Source organism: Sorex fumeus, unplaced genomic scaffold, assembly GCF_029834395.1.
Source record: "Sorex fumeus unplaced genomic scaffold, SorFum_2.1 ptg000013l, whole genome shotgun sequence".
Classification (NCBI taxonomy): domain Eukaryota; kingdom Metazoa; phylum Chordata; class Mammalia; order Eulipotyphla; family Soricidae; genus Sorex; species Sorex fumeus.
The window spans coordinates 32,607,099-32,620,949 of NW_026606070.1; the positions used below are offsets into that span (position 1 = coordinate 32,607,099).

General features: G+C 43.6%; 1 protein-coding gene across 2 annotated transcripts in view; it reads left to right on the forward strand.

Annotated features, from left to right (window-relative positions):
• TEC (tec protein tyrosine kinase) overlaps nt 1–13,851 on the forward strand; it is a 156,623-nt gene that overhangs the window by 94,873 nt on the left and 47,899 nt on the right. For both annotated transcript variants that reach the window (XM_056111217.1, XM_056111218.1), the window contains exons 3-4: nt 4,261–4,365; nt 13,577–13,658. In XM_056111217.1, coding sequence (XP_055967192.1) covers nt 4,261–4,365; nt 13,577–13,658 — 187 coding nt within the window. The remainder of the gene's footprint in view (nt 1–4,260; nt 4,366–13,576; nt 13,659–13,851) is intronic.

Below are 13,851 nucleotides of genomic sequence, written 5' to 3' on the forward strand. Positions count from 1 at the left end.
AGTGCATGCTCTGCATGAGGGAGGCCATGGATTGATCTCCAGCACCACATATGGTCACCAGAGCACTGCTAGGAGCACAGAACTAGAGTTAACCACGGAGCACCGCTGATAGGGATCAAAATCCCAAAACAACTAAACAAAACAGGGTCCCTCTGGTCTCAATAAAGAAACAGCAACATATTCTGTGTCCTTTCTCTGTGTTGGTTCTGGTTTGTCAGAAGCAGGTCTTAAGAGATCAGGAGTCAAGACATCTCTCAATTCTATATGACTCATTGTCCCCAAGGCTGAGACACTCTCTCAAATCTTTTTTTCCTGTGTGATTAGAATAAGGTGCTACTCCAGGAGGATTACTCCATAACTTAGAGGCCAGCCGGGTATCCTAGAGGAAAGGGCTATTCAGATAGAGAAGGGAGCACCAAATAAAGGATGTTTGGAGGATCCTCCCAGGAGGGGAGATGCATGTCGAAAGTAGACTATGGACTGAACATGTTTGCCACTCAATGCCTCTTTTGCAGACCACAACACCCAAAAGGAGAGAGAGAACACAGGGGATTGCCCTGCCACAGAGACAGGGGGGATGGGGGGATGGGGGTGGGAGGGATATTATCCATGGTGGTGGAAAATGGGCACTGGTGGAGGGATGGGTATCTGATCATTGTATAATTGAAACCAAAGCACAAAAAATTGTAAATCTACAACTTTAAAAAAAATAAAATAAAATAAAGGGGAAAAAAAAAAAAGAATAAGGTGCTACTATAGATTCTGTCTATGTGTTATAAAGAACAAACTTTTCTATATCTGTAGTTTGGTGCTAAGCACTCCTGAGTTTGAGCCATATATGTTCAACTCCTGGCAGACATTTCCACCTGGTTGTCCAGCTGACAAGTGCGATGTTTCCCAGCCTTGCTGTCTACCTCCCTCCTCCCCCACTCTGCTGCACTCCTCTGCCAAACTCACAGCTAACTGTGTGTCATTGCTGCATGTCGCCAAAGCTCCCAGACTCTGTTGTTCTCTTAATTTTGAATCTAATTGACAGTTTAAAAAGCAAGTGGAGGTCTTCCTCCTAATCCTCTGCTATCTCCCAGAATTCCTTCCTTTGCTCGTTTGCTCCTATCGATGGGATCCCGAGCCTCATTATTTGTCACCTGAAAGACTGTGGCATCTCCCAGCATACCTTTCTCTTCCTGTCTGTCATATCACTGCCTCTAGCCCATTGCCTTTTCAAGACCACAAATCCAGAGACTGGGAGATGGGTCACGTGGTAGAGCCAATCAATGCCTAGCATGTTCAAGGCTCCGAGTTTTGTTTTGTTTTTTTTTTTTTTTGACCATACCTAGTGGTGCTCGGGACATACTTCTGGTTCCGTGCTCAGGGATCACACTTGGTGGTGCTTAGGGGACCACAAGTGGTGCTGAGTATTGAACCTGGGTCAGTTGCATGCAAGGAAAACACCTTGACTCACCTCTTGGGTCAGAAATCTGGAGTTTGATCCCTGGAACCAGATCGCTGCTCCCCCCTCCCCCCTCCCCCCAGCCAAAATCAATGCTGAGTGTAGCCCTGCTGACTCTGAGCCCAGGTCCTGAGCTCTTAGTCTGTACCACTGGGCCAGGCATTGTTGGGAGTAACCCAGAGCACCACTGGGGTGAACCCTACACAGAGAACAACAACTCAACAACAAAAAATACATCTCAATGCAGCATTCCTCATTTTTATTTAAGCCTACTCAGAATAAACCCTATCCTCTTTCTTTTATTTACTTTTTGGACCACAAGCAGTGGTGTTCAAGGCACTGTGCTCCTGGTGGGGTTCAAGGAACCATATTAGATGCGGGGGATTGAACCTCAGTCAGGCACTTGCTAGGCAAGTGCCTTACTCACTGTACTGTCTCTCCAGGCTTCTAACAGTGGCATCTTCTTTATTTGGCTTCAAATAACCCCTTTTTGGTGTCATTTCTTATGCTTCCCCTGAACCATTCTAATTTCCTTTTATTTTCTGAAATAGCTTTACTGCTTTTTAAAATGAAAGTACAGTGCGACTTTACTTAAGGAGAGTGAAGTAATATATGACACTAAAATCTTTCTACTACTACTGAATGAGTTGAAGGTCTTAAAGTAAAAGGTATAGTCACATGTTTTGGGGATATACTCAGCAGTGTTCAGGTTCTACTCCTGGGTCAGTGTTTTGGGAACACTCTGTGGTGCTCAGTACTTGGGGCATCACACCCAGGGCTCCTCGTGCAAAGCATGCGCTCCTGTTTGTCGGGTTATCTCAATGAACAGAACCACCCTCATTTTCAACCACAAAAATGACTTTCGGATGCTGGGGAAAATAGCTCAGAGGACTGGAGTGCATGCCTTGCATTCTTGAGGCCCCATGTTCAATGCCCAGAAGCACATGGCCCTCCGAGCAGTGCGAAGTGTGGGGAGGGGGGTTGAGGTCACATCTGGTGGTGCTCAAGGCTTACTCCTGTTTCTGAACTCAGGGACCGTTCCTGGAGGCCCCACCATGGCTGTGTCTAAATAGCATCACCCCCAGGCGAGCATTGAATCTTCATGCGTAGCTGGCCAAGAGCATGGAGAGTGACCTCTGGTTTTCATTGCGCATTGCTATGGAGGTTAAAGAGAGGCAGAGAGGCAGGGGGAGGAAAGAAAGAGAGGGAGAGGAGAGGGAGAGGAAGAGGGGGAAATTGACTGCCCCCCATTTGTGCTTCGTAGTTCTTGCTGCTTGCAACAACTCCCTCTCTACTCTCTTTATAGGAAAATTCCTCCTTACCCTTTAACTAAAACACATCCTTCAGCTAAGTCACTTCCTCCTTGAAACTTCCCCATCTTCTTTTGCTTCAGTCCCTGTCCATCTCTAACTTAACATGTCTGCATATTACTTCCTCACTATTTAACTGTGACTCAGCCCCTTCCCCCAAACCATTATTGGGAACTCTTTAAGTGCCCTAGGCTTCATCCGCAGTGCTTTTGGGGGTGACTTATTTATTTATGTCATACTTGTTTATTTTATGTAAGGGCAATCTAGATAGTGCGATGAGCTAGGCACATAACTGGGCACTGTGAAAATACTGACTCATTAGATTCTTAGAAATTATATCATAACACCTAGGAAGCAAATATTGGTATTATTCCTATTCTTGAATATATTTTTCTTTGCATGTGCAGTTCTTTGTCATACATAAGAAGTTTTTATCATACATCAGAAGTTCTTCTTTCAGAAGTATGTCTTTATTATACATCAGAAGTTCTCTTCTAAAATGGTCATATAAGCCTTAGTTCTTCTGGGATTTCTTTTTTGGGGACGGCATATCTGATGATGTTGGGGTGGGGGCAGGGCAGGTTGGCTGTGTGACCAGAGATTGCGCCTAGCTATGAGTGGGGGGGTCTGTACAGTGCTTGGGCTTTGAGTCTGAGCTTCCTGCATGCAAAGCTTGTGCTTAGTCCATTGAGTCCTCTCTCTGGTATCTCCCAATACCTTATTTCTGGAGGGGAGCCTCCTAAATGTTGTCCAGGATTTCTAGGGCCCTACTGGTGATTCTTGTCATAAAGGCCCATTTAATGCAAGGGTCCAAGTATGCAATGCTGCTCTTGCCTTGCTCGACCGATCGGTACCTTGCTCCTTACTGCAGTGCTGGGGGCCCCCAGGGATGCACTTGCATGCTCGGGAAGACTCTGTGGTGCTGGCAGTTGAATCTGGGCTGGTGCATGCCAGGCAGGCACCCTGAGTAACAGCATCGAAAGATGAAGAGGTTAAGCTGTGTGTCTGAGATGTACATCTACCATAAAAGAAATGAACAGAATGTCTCTGCTCTACAAAGGGGCAGTGGAGAGGGTGGCAAGGATAGAGCAGTTTCACCTTTAGATAGTAAATAGCTTATTTCGTGCTTAAAGTATTAGTATTTTTTTTGTTTTGTTTTGTTTTTGGTTGGGGACCATACCTGGCGGTGCTCAGTACTTACTCCTGGCTCTACACTCAGGAATCATCCTTGGTGGGCTCAGAAAACTTACATGAGATGCCAGTGATTAAACTCAAGTTGGCTACATGCAAGGCAGATATCCTACTTCCTGTGTTATCTCTCCGAACAAGTGTTAGTATTTTTGAAAAATTGTAACAATAAAAAGGAATATGATTTAGATCCTTATGAAAGAAATTATAGTATTTTAAATCAGTGATTTCTTTAACAGTTACTGTTAGAAATATTGTTCTTATAGCTTATGATTGTTTATAATGTTTCTCTCCCTTTTTGTCTTTTAACAGAAAAAATATAGAAAGGGATTTATTGACATTTCAAAAATCAAGTGTGTGGAAATAGTGAAGAACGATGATGGTGTCATTCCCTGTCAAAATAAGTATCCATTTCAGGTGAGCTGTCATTTTTTTTTCAGCTGTGGTTTGGGATTTTAGTCATATTTACTATTTGACATTAATGCTCTGGTGGCTGATTTTTTCCAAAATAGTTTTCAGCTTTACTGAGGTATTGATATGCACGAGCTATTTATACTTAAGGTTACAACTTAATGTTTTGGAGGCATATCTGTTTCAAAATGTTTGCTATAACCCACAAAATTGACACTAAGATGTATAAATTATGGTCTCATTTCTTTCTGTGTGTCTTAGTAAATTTCAAGTCTACAATGCAGGGTGGTTAACTGTCTTCATGTGCTGTGCATAAATTTCCAGGAATCAATCATTTCACAGAAATGAAACTTTGGATTTTCACCAACATCTGCCTGTTTCCTTTTCCCCACCTGATCACTCACCATGAAGTTCTATACTACTATGAACTTGACCTTTTCCCCACATATAAATGAGATGGAGGGGGGGCCGTAAGAGATAGTATAGGGCTTAAGACAATTGCCATGGCCAACGTGGATTTAATCCCCAGCACTGCATATAGACCTCGGAGCACCTCCAGGAGTGATTCCTGATGACAGAGGCAGGAGTTAAGTCTGAGCAGCACTCAGTGTGGTCCTCTGAAATTTTTAAAGATAAAATTAGACAATATTTGTGTTCCTATGTTTGCACTGTAGCACTGTAGCACTGTCTTCCCGTTGTTCATCAATTTGCTCGAGCAGGCACCAGTAATCTCTCCATTGTGAGACTTGTTACTGTGTTTGGCATATTGAATATGTCACGGGTAGCTTGCCAGGCTTTGCCGTGCAGGCGAGGTACTCTTGGTAGCTTGCCGGGCTCTCCGAGAGGGGCGGAGGAATTGAACTCAGGTTGGCCGCATGCAAGGCAAACGCCCTACCTGCTGTGCTATCGCTCTAGCCCTGTGTTTGACTTTAAAAATTTTTAATTTAGTTAATTAATTAATTTTTTACTGAATCACTGTGACATTCACAGTTACAAAGCTGTTCATGATTAGACTTCAATCATACAATGTTCCAATACCTGTTCCTCCACCAGTGTATACGTCCCACCACCAATGTCCTCAGTTTCCCTCCAGTCATCTCTCTTCTCCCCTCCTTCCCCCACCCCAAGTCAGCCTCTATGGCAGACACTTCTCTTCTTTCTTTTTTTCTCTCCCTCCTTTTGGGCATTACAGTTAGTTTGCAATAAAGGTACTGAGAGATTATCATGTTTGTTCCTTTACCTACTTTCATGCAGTTCTTATCCAGAGTGACCATTTTCAATTATTATTGTCATAGTGGTCCCTTCTCTGTCCCAACTGCCTTCTCCCCCAGCACTTGAGTCAGGCTTCCAACAATGGACCAGACCTCCTGGCTCTTGTTTCTAATATCCTTGGGCATCAGTCTCACACTATGATTTTTTAAAATTTTGGGCTTTTTTTTTTTGGCTTTTTTGGGGTTACACCTGGCTCTGCACTCAGGAATTACTCCTGGCAGTGCTCAGGGTAACTTATGGGATGCTGGGATTGGAACCTGTGTCAGCAGCGTGCAAGACTATTCCTTACCCAGTGTACCATGGCTCTGGCCTCTATGTATTTTTTTTTTAATCCCACAAATGAATGCATTCACTTTATGTTTATCCCTATCCTTTTTTTTTAGGTTAAAACACACTTTTTAAAATCTTTAATTAAAAAAGTTTTTAAAAAATTGAATCCTCATGAGATACACAGTTAAAATTGTTCAAAACTGGGTTTCAGTCATACAGTGTTCAAACATCCATCCCATCACGAGTGTACATTTTCTACCACCAAATGTTTGACTTTTCTTAATTTCCTTTCTGACTATCCATATCATCACAAATCATAGGCTTTTTTTCCTTCATAAAAAGCTAAAAAAGATTCCATTGCCTGTACACACACCATATTTTCTGTATCCATTCATTCAGCCAAGTACAGTTGATTTGGTGCTGTATCTTGGCTACTACAGAGTATTGCTGAGATGAATAGTGGAGTGTAGATATCACTTGTATGTGCAGCTTTAATTTTCTTGGCTGTGTGTACTCAGAAGTGGGATTGCTGGATCCTGTGGTAGCTAATTTCTTAGAGTGGTTTGTACCTAAATAATAATTGTTTATCTTCATGACCTGTTTAAGTCTTGATTAAAACATTATTTTATTTTAGTTTTGTTCTCTTCGAGTCTGTTTCCAAACCCCCCTGACCTGATTTGATCCCAGTTTTATCACAGAGCTGCAGAATAAGGCCTGGGGGTTGAGACTGAAAATAAAAAGTGGGATGAAGTTTTCTTAGAGAATCTGTGTCACTGAGGAGGGGCGGAGGTGAGCTAGCCAACAGAAATGACATGAATGGACTGTTGGAGATGAGAAATAAAATATTAGCCCTCACAGAAATGAGGAAATCCTGTACTTTGCCACTATGTGATGCAGCCAGTGGGCATCATGCTGGGTGAAGTCAGAGGAACAGGGACAGATATGAAATGATCTCTCTCATAGGTGGACAATGCAGGGAATAACAAATGAACAATAGTAACAGCCCCTGAGAACCTGCAGAACTGAGTCTGCCAAGGGGGTGGGGCACAGTGGACAAGGACCTGGGGACGATGGTGGAAGGCCGCTGACACTGGTGGTGGATGTGATATGAGACATTATATACCTGAAATATTATTCTTGACTATATTATAAATCATGGTGCCTTCACAAAAATGGAAGTAAAATAAACCCTAACCTAATATATTGATTAAATTGTCCTGTGGGGGTACTCCCACGCATTGCTCAAGAAGGCCTGAGGGCCTCCCAGTGATTCTCGGCTTACCACCTGGGTTGAGTGCTAGGGCCTGAGGATGTGGGGCTGCTTGGGACCTGCAGTGCTGGGGTGACTCTGGCCATCTTGACTTTGCTCAAGGGCCCCCAGGGTCACTCCTGGTGATGCCTCTGGGACATTGAGGTGCTGGGGATTGAATCTGATTTGTTTGATATAAGGCAAATGTCTTACCCCCCATCTCCAGACCCTGATTAAATTGTATTTGAAAATATTATCAAGTTATTTTTCACTGGGCTGGAGCAACAATAGCACAGCAGTAGGGAGTTTGCCTTGCGCGCGGCCAGCCCGGCCAAGCTAGGTTCGATTCCTCTGCCCTTCTTGGAGAAGCCCGGCAAGCTACGGAGAGTATCTCGCCCGCACGGCAAAGCCTGGCAAGCTACCTGTGACATATTGAATATGCTAAACACAGTAAAAACAAGTCTCACAATGGAGACGTTAGTGGGCCTGCTCGAGCAAATCGATGAGCAATGGGAGGACAGTGCTACAGTGCTATTTTTCACTATTATAATAAATCTTAAATGTTGTAGTATATATTATATGTTAATATATATTTTAGATGTAATATATATCAATGGTCATTTTATAAGGGGGGCAATATACTATGTTCATTTATAGATAAGAAAACTGGGGGCTGGAGAGATAGTACAGTAGGTGGGGTGTTTGCCTTGCATATGGCTAACCCAGGTTTGATCCTGGTACACAATATAGTGAGAGGGACTCCACACCAGGCTATTTTCACTTGGGGCACCCCAGAGGGGGGTGGGTGAGAGCCCTCCCTACCCCAAGGGACCCAGCCCTGGCAGTTGACCTCCACTCCTCAACCGCCGCCATGCTCCAGGCTACTTTCCACACACTCGGGCCGAGCCTCATGCATGAGCGAACATATTCTCGCACAACACATCATCATAGAAGGAAATATATATATATATATATATATATATATATATATATATATATATAGTCACGGGTAGCTTGCCAGGCTTTGCACTGCAGGCGAGATATTCTCAGTAGCTTGCTGGGCTCTCTGAGAGGGCTGGAGGAATTGAAACCGGGTTGGCCGGGTGGGCCACGTGCAAGGCAAATGCTCTACCTGCTGTGCTGTTGCTCCAGCCTATATATATATACATATATACATGTATATATATGCTTCTCTCTCTCTCTCTCTCTGTGTGTATATATATATATATAGATGTATATATATATATTTATATATATATATATATATATATATATATATGAGCCTGGCAAGGTACTGAGAGTATCCTGCCTACACAGCAGAGCCTGGCAAGCTACCCGTGGAGTATTCGATATGCCAAAAACAGTAATAATAACAGGTCTCATTCCCTTGACCCTGAAAGAGCCTCCAATATGGCACCATTGGGAAGGGCGAGTAAGGAGAGGCTGCTAAAATCTCAGGGCTAGGATGAATGGAGACGTTATTGGTGCCCACTCAAGTAAATCGATGAACAACGGGATTACAGTGATACAGTGATACTCCATATGGTTCTTCAAACTCTGCCAGGAGTAAGCCCTGAGCATTGCCACCTGTGGCCCCTAAACAAACATCAAACATCAAAAAATTTCAGATCCCAAAGACATAAATTAATGAAAAGATTTTTGTTTATAAATTAGAATTTTTCCTAGTGGACCCAGGGCTGTGGTAGTACTTGCAGTTTGCACATGTGAGGGCCTGGGTTTGATCCTTGACATCATGGGGACATGTGGGCATCACTGCCAAGAGTGGCCCTGGTCCCCAGAACATTGATGGATGTGGATCCCATAACTGAGAAAAAAGTCACTGTCACTGTCACTGTGCTCCCATTGTTCATCGATTTGCTCGAGCAGGCCCTGTAACGTCTCCATTGTGAGACTTGTTGTTACTGTGTTTGGCATATTGAATACATCACGGGTAGCTTGCCAGGCTTTGCCGTGTGGGCGAGATACTCTTGGTAGCTTGCTGGGCTCTCCAAGAGGGGCAGAAGAATCAAACCTGGCTCAGCCAGGCCGGCTGCATGCAAGGCAAACGCTCTACCACTGTGCTATCACTCCAGCCCTGAAAAAAAAGTAAGTAAATAAAATAATGAAATAAGATGAGGGAAGAGCTGCCCAAAACTCACACCCCACTCCATCTCACCCAAACCTCCCAACCCCGGTTCCCCACGCTCTGTGCTGGGGTCTGGCTCATGAAACAGGGAAGAGAGAGGCTCTGAAAACACACTAACTTTCAGTTTTATGAAGATCTGAGGAGCTAGTGTCAGCATAGTGGTGCTAATTGATTAGCATGTCACTGTGTAACTGAAATTTACTCCCTAAAGAGATCAGAAATTAAGTATGCTAACACGCATGCAATCCAGTGGAAATGTGAAATGATGGAAAGGAAGCTCCCACAGTTCATATCAAAGTATTGCATTGTACGCTTTCGATATGTTAGAATTTCATTTGTCAATTATATCTCAATAAAATGAAAGAAAGGGGGGTTGGGCAAAGGGATAATACAGTAGGCAGGATGCTAGTCCTGAATGCAGCCGATCAGCAGGGCAGTGGCAGGGTTTATAGCAGACAGCCAGGTCCTCTCCCCTGTACCTCCCCATCTCCTTCTCTATGGTGTGGGGCTTTGATGCTTTCCTGTGAGCCAAGAGATAGTTAAAGTTCAGTATAAGTCACCTTCAGGGCCCAGAGATAGAGTGCAGCTGGCCAGATCAGTCCACCAGTATTGGTCCCTAAGTGCAGAGCCAGGAGTAAGCCCTGAGCACACACTGGGGATGGTCTCAAAAACATGAAAACAAAACAAAACTGTTCTTTCAGTTAAGAAGTGGAAAAGTGGAACTCTTTAAACCAGCATAATTTGAAAACTGGAAAAATCTCTTGTTAAAACTGAAGCATATGTAAACGGATGGACATGGAGAAGATTATACTGAGTGAAATGAGTCAGATGGAGAAGGACAGACATAGAATGAATGGACTTATTTGTGGGATATAAAACGGTCACGGTTGTCCCGTTGTTCATTGATTTGCTCGAGTGGGCCCAGTAACGTCTCCATCATGAGACTTGTTGTTACTGTGTTTGGCATATCGAATACATCACGGGGAGCTTGCCAGGCTCTGCCGTGCAGGCGAGATACTCTCGGTAGCTTGCCGGGCTCTCCGAGAGGGGCGGAGGAATCGAACTCGGGTCAGCCATGTTGGCCGCTTGTAAGGCAAACGCCCTATGCTGTGCTATCGCTCCAGCCCTAGGGATATTAAAACAAAACAAAACAAAACAAAAACATAATATGAGACCAGTACCCAAGGAAGTAGAAACAAGGGCCAGGAGGAATGGGCCACAGGTGGAAGCCTGCCTCAAGTGTTGGGGAGAGGACAGTTGGGATAGAGAAGGGACTATGACAATGATGGTTGGAAGTGATCACTCTGGATAAGAACCACGTGCTGAAAATAGGTAAAGGAACAAACAAAATAATCTCTCAGTACCTGAATGGCAAACCATAATGTCCCAAAGGAGTGTGTGTGTATGTGAGAGAAAGAGAGAGACAGAGAGAGAGATAGAGACAGAGAGACAGAGAGACAGGCAGAGAGGCAGAGAGAGGAGTATGCCTGACATAGAGGCAGGCTGGGGGAGGGTGGTGTGTGTGTGTGTGTGTGTGTGTGAGAGAGAGAGAGAGAGAGAGAGAGAGAGAGAGGAGAGAGAGAGAGAGAGAGAGACAGCCATAGAGGCAGGCTGGGGGGAGGGTTGTTGGAACACTGTATGACTGAAACCTGACCATGATCAGCTTTGTAATTCTGTATCTCATAGTGATTCAATTAAAAAAATATTGAGGATCCCCCCCTCCCCCAAATAATAACCTGAACATAACTGCAAGTAGGGAATTCCAGTTTCACATCTTCACAGTGAAAGTTCGTGGCTGGGTCAGATGCAAGTAGAAAAGGAGAAGGAGGAAAAAAGGAAGATGGGGAGGAAGAGGAGGAGGTAGAGGAGGAGTAGCTGGAGGGAGAAAGCAGCAGGCATTTTCAAAAGAGAGCAGAAGTGGATGTTGCTTCCTCTCTGTGTCTTCTCATCCCAGAAGGGACAGGGATGAACGTCTCGCTTGAGGAATCTGCCCTCGCTGCGTCCAGTGGCAGCCGTAGGCTCCCTGGAGCTTCTTTCCTGAGCTCTGAATCCATACGTGTCTAGTAAACATTTGTATTGTTCCTCCTACTGAGCACAGTCTCGAAAAGTCTGTGGAGTAACTGAGCTTAAAGTAGCTGTAGGAGGAGAGGATAAGGGAAGTGAAAGAGTGCTCCTGCGGGAGAGGATTCATTCCTCCCTGTTGACTTCTGGGCTTCCAGGTTTGCAAAGCACTTCCCACCCGTGATCACCTCTGCTGACTGAGACCCCAGCAGCCTGAGAAATGTATTTCTGCAGGGTGGGACCGCCCTCGGTGCTGAAGGTGACCTGTGTGCTGGAGGCAGGCTTCTCGACCCCAGAGGGCTCCCCAACAATTAGATGTCATTACCTAAGTTTATAGTGTTATTTCTAGAAAATTCTTCTGGAAAGATGCATACCCTGAGTTAGAGAGGTGCTTTGTCTTAGGGTCATTACCCAAACTGTGCCTTTGGATGGATTTTCTACAAACTTCTAAATTCCATGGAAATGACAGGAGGTGGGGTTGATAAGTCTGAGTTTTTGGAGCCCGGAAAAAAATGTAGATTCTAGGAGGAAAAGGATAAAATATGGATAGTGAGAAACTAGTGGAGGGGACTTTGGGGAGTGGGTCACATAGATGCTTTGCAGATGACTTACCTGCCTTGATTTTTTTCATCTGGAAAGTTTGAATTCTAATGGTCATAGAGACATGGGCTGCCACATGAGTTTTAATTTTAATTTTAGGCATGTATGTGAAGTGTTTAATCTCATGTGAGTATTGTGAATTATTATAGCAAATTACTATTATTATAAACCCAGCCTTTTGAGGGGAGGTGGTTTGGACCACACCTGGCTGTGTTCAGAGTTTGCTTTGGCTCTGTGCTCAGGAACCACTTCTGGCATTGCTAGGGGGACCAAAGATAGAGCTGCTGTTGACTGCATGCAAGGCAAGAGCCTTAATCCTGGTTCTCTCTGGCCCCAATATTTTCAGTCTCCTGAAAGGTTCAAAGCTCAAGCAGTCTTTTCAAGACATCATTCAGAATGATTCTATCAGTGTATTTTAACTAATGATCTTATTCAGAGGTAATTTTATGAATGAAACTGGGAAAGCGTGAAAATCGGACTGAAAGAAGCCCCAGTTCTCTGCACGTATATCTTAGTGCTTCCTTTTTATCTCTCTGATTGCATGTCTCACTTTCTGTCTTATGTTAAGGCAGTTCTCTGAATGACTTAGAATTAGGTTTCATGTTTGATTAACTTTTCAATCTTACATAGTCCTAGCAAAGTTGAGTGGAGGATCTCTCAGTGGAATATTGCATTGTTGGCACTATGGTATTCACATTGCTGTCAGAGGGTCTGTTTGATGAAGACAAATGGAAGGAAGTATCTATTAAATCTGGCCAGGGATGACCATTTATCAGCTGAAAGGGCTATCTCTGTTCAGCCCAGTGCTATTGATGGGGTAGAGAGAGATGTCTAGCCATATATTTCTTCTGCTTTGGATAACTGTCAAGGGTAAGATGACAGACAAAAGACATAATTATTTTCAAGGCTTAATTTTATTAGCAATGAAAACAAAGGAAAGGTATGCCTGATTGTTCTCCAGAAATCACTCAAAAAACAGACACTGTGGTTAGAAGTTGGGACTTTGGGATCATACTCTGACTTTATAGCTTACCAGCCAAATGCTGATGGGCAAGTCAAGCAGCCATTAGGGCTGCCTTTTGCAGCAACTTCTTTGTGGGATGTCTCCTGGAGATAGGCAGGGTGGAGAGCCTGGGAACTGGCCTGAGTCTCCTGTAAAGTGGAAGTACTGATTCCTTGATGGTGAGTTCACTTACCATTAATAACTGGGTTCATGTCTGTAAAGCACACCGGGTAGATTTGAGATAGTGCTCAGTAAAATGGTTGTTGCGAATATTTTTAGTGGCACACGGAAGAAATAGGAGTAATATTGAAAGAATAACCCATTCATTCTGGCATATTCAATTGAATTCTGGATTAGATTAATCCCTGAAAGAAGTGAAGTAAAGAAGTATCTGTCCTCTAGGTGTATTTTTTCTCCTACAAAAACCTACTCTGTGTAAAATGTGTGTCACGTTTGATGGATAGCTGTTCTGTGCTAGGAAGGAATTTAGGTGCAAAGCTGCTGACTTTCTTCAGTCACTTCAGAATCTTTTATTGGTGCCTGTGATGCCAGGGTTTTTTGTGCTGGGTAGAAATACTGTGTCAAAGTTTTTCTCATCTATTGGCTTTTTTTTTAGGTGGTCTATGATGCTAACACACTTTACATTTTTGCACCTACTGCACAAAGCAGAGACCGATGGGTAAAGAAGTTAAAAGAAGGTAATACTCACCTAATGGAACTTTCATCTGTAGAAAGTTTTAGGCCATAACAATGTTATTCCCAAACTAGAAATGCCATTAATATATCTATATATCTTGTACTTATAATAGTTTCATCTTCATAAGTGTTTCTTTTAGGACATACTGTTCCTTTAAGCGATCCATTTTGAAGAGACCTCTGTAAAAATATGTT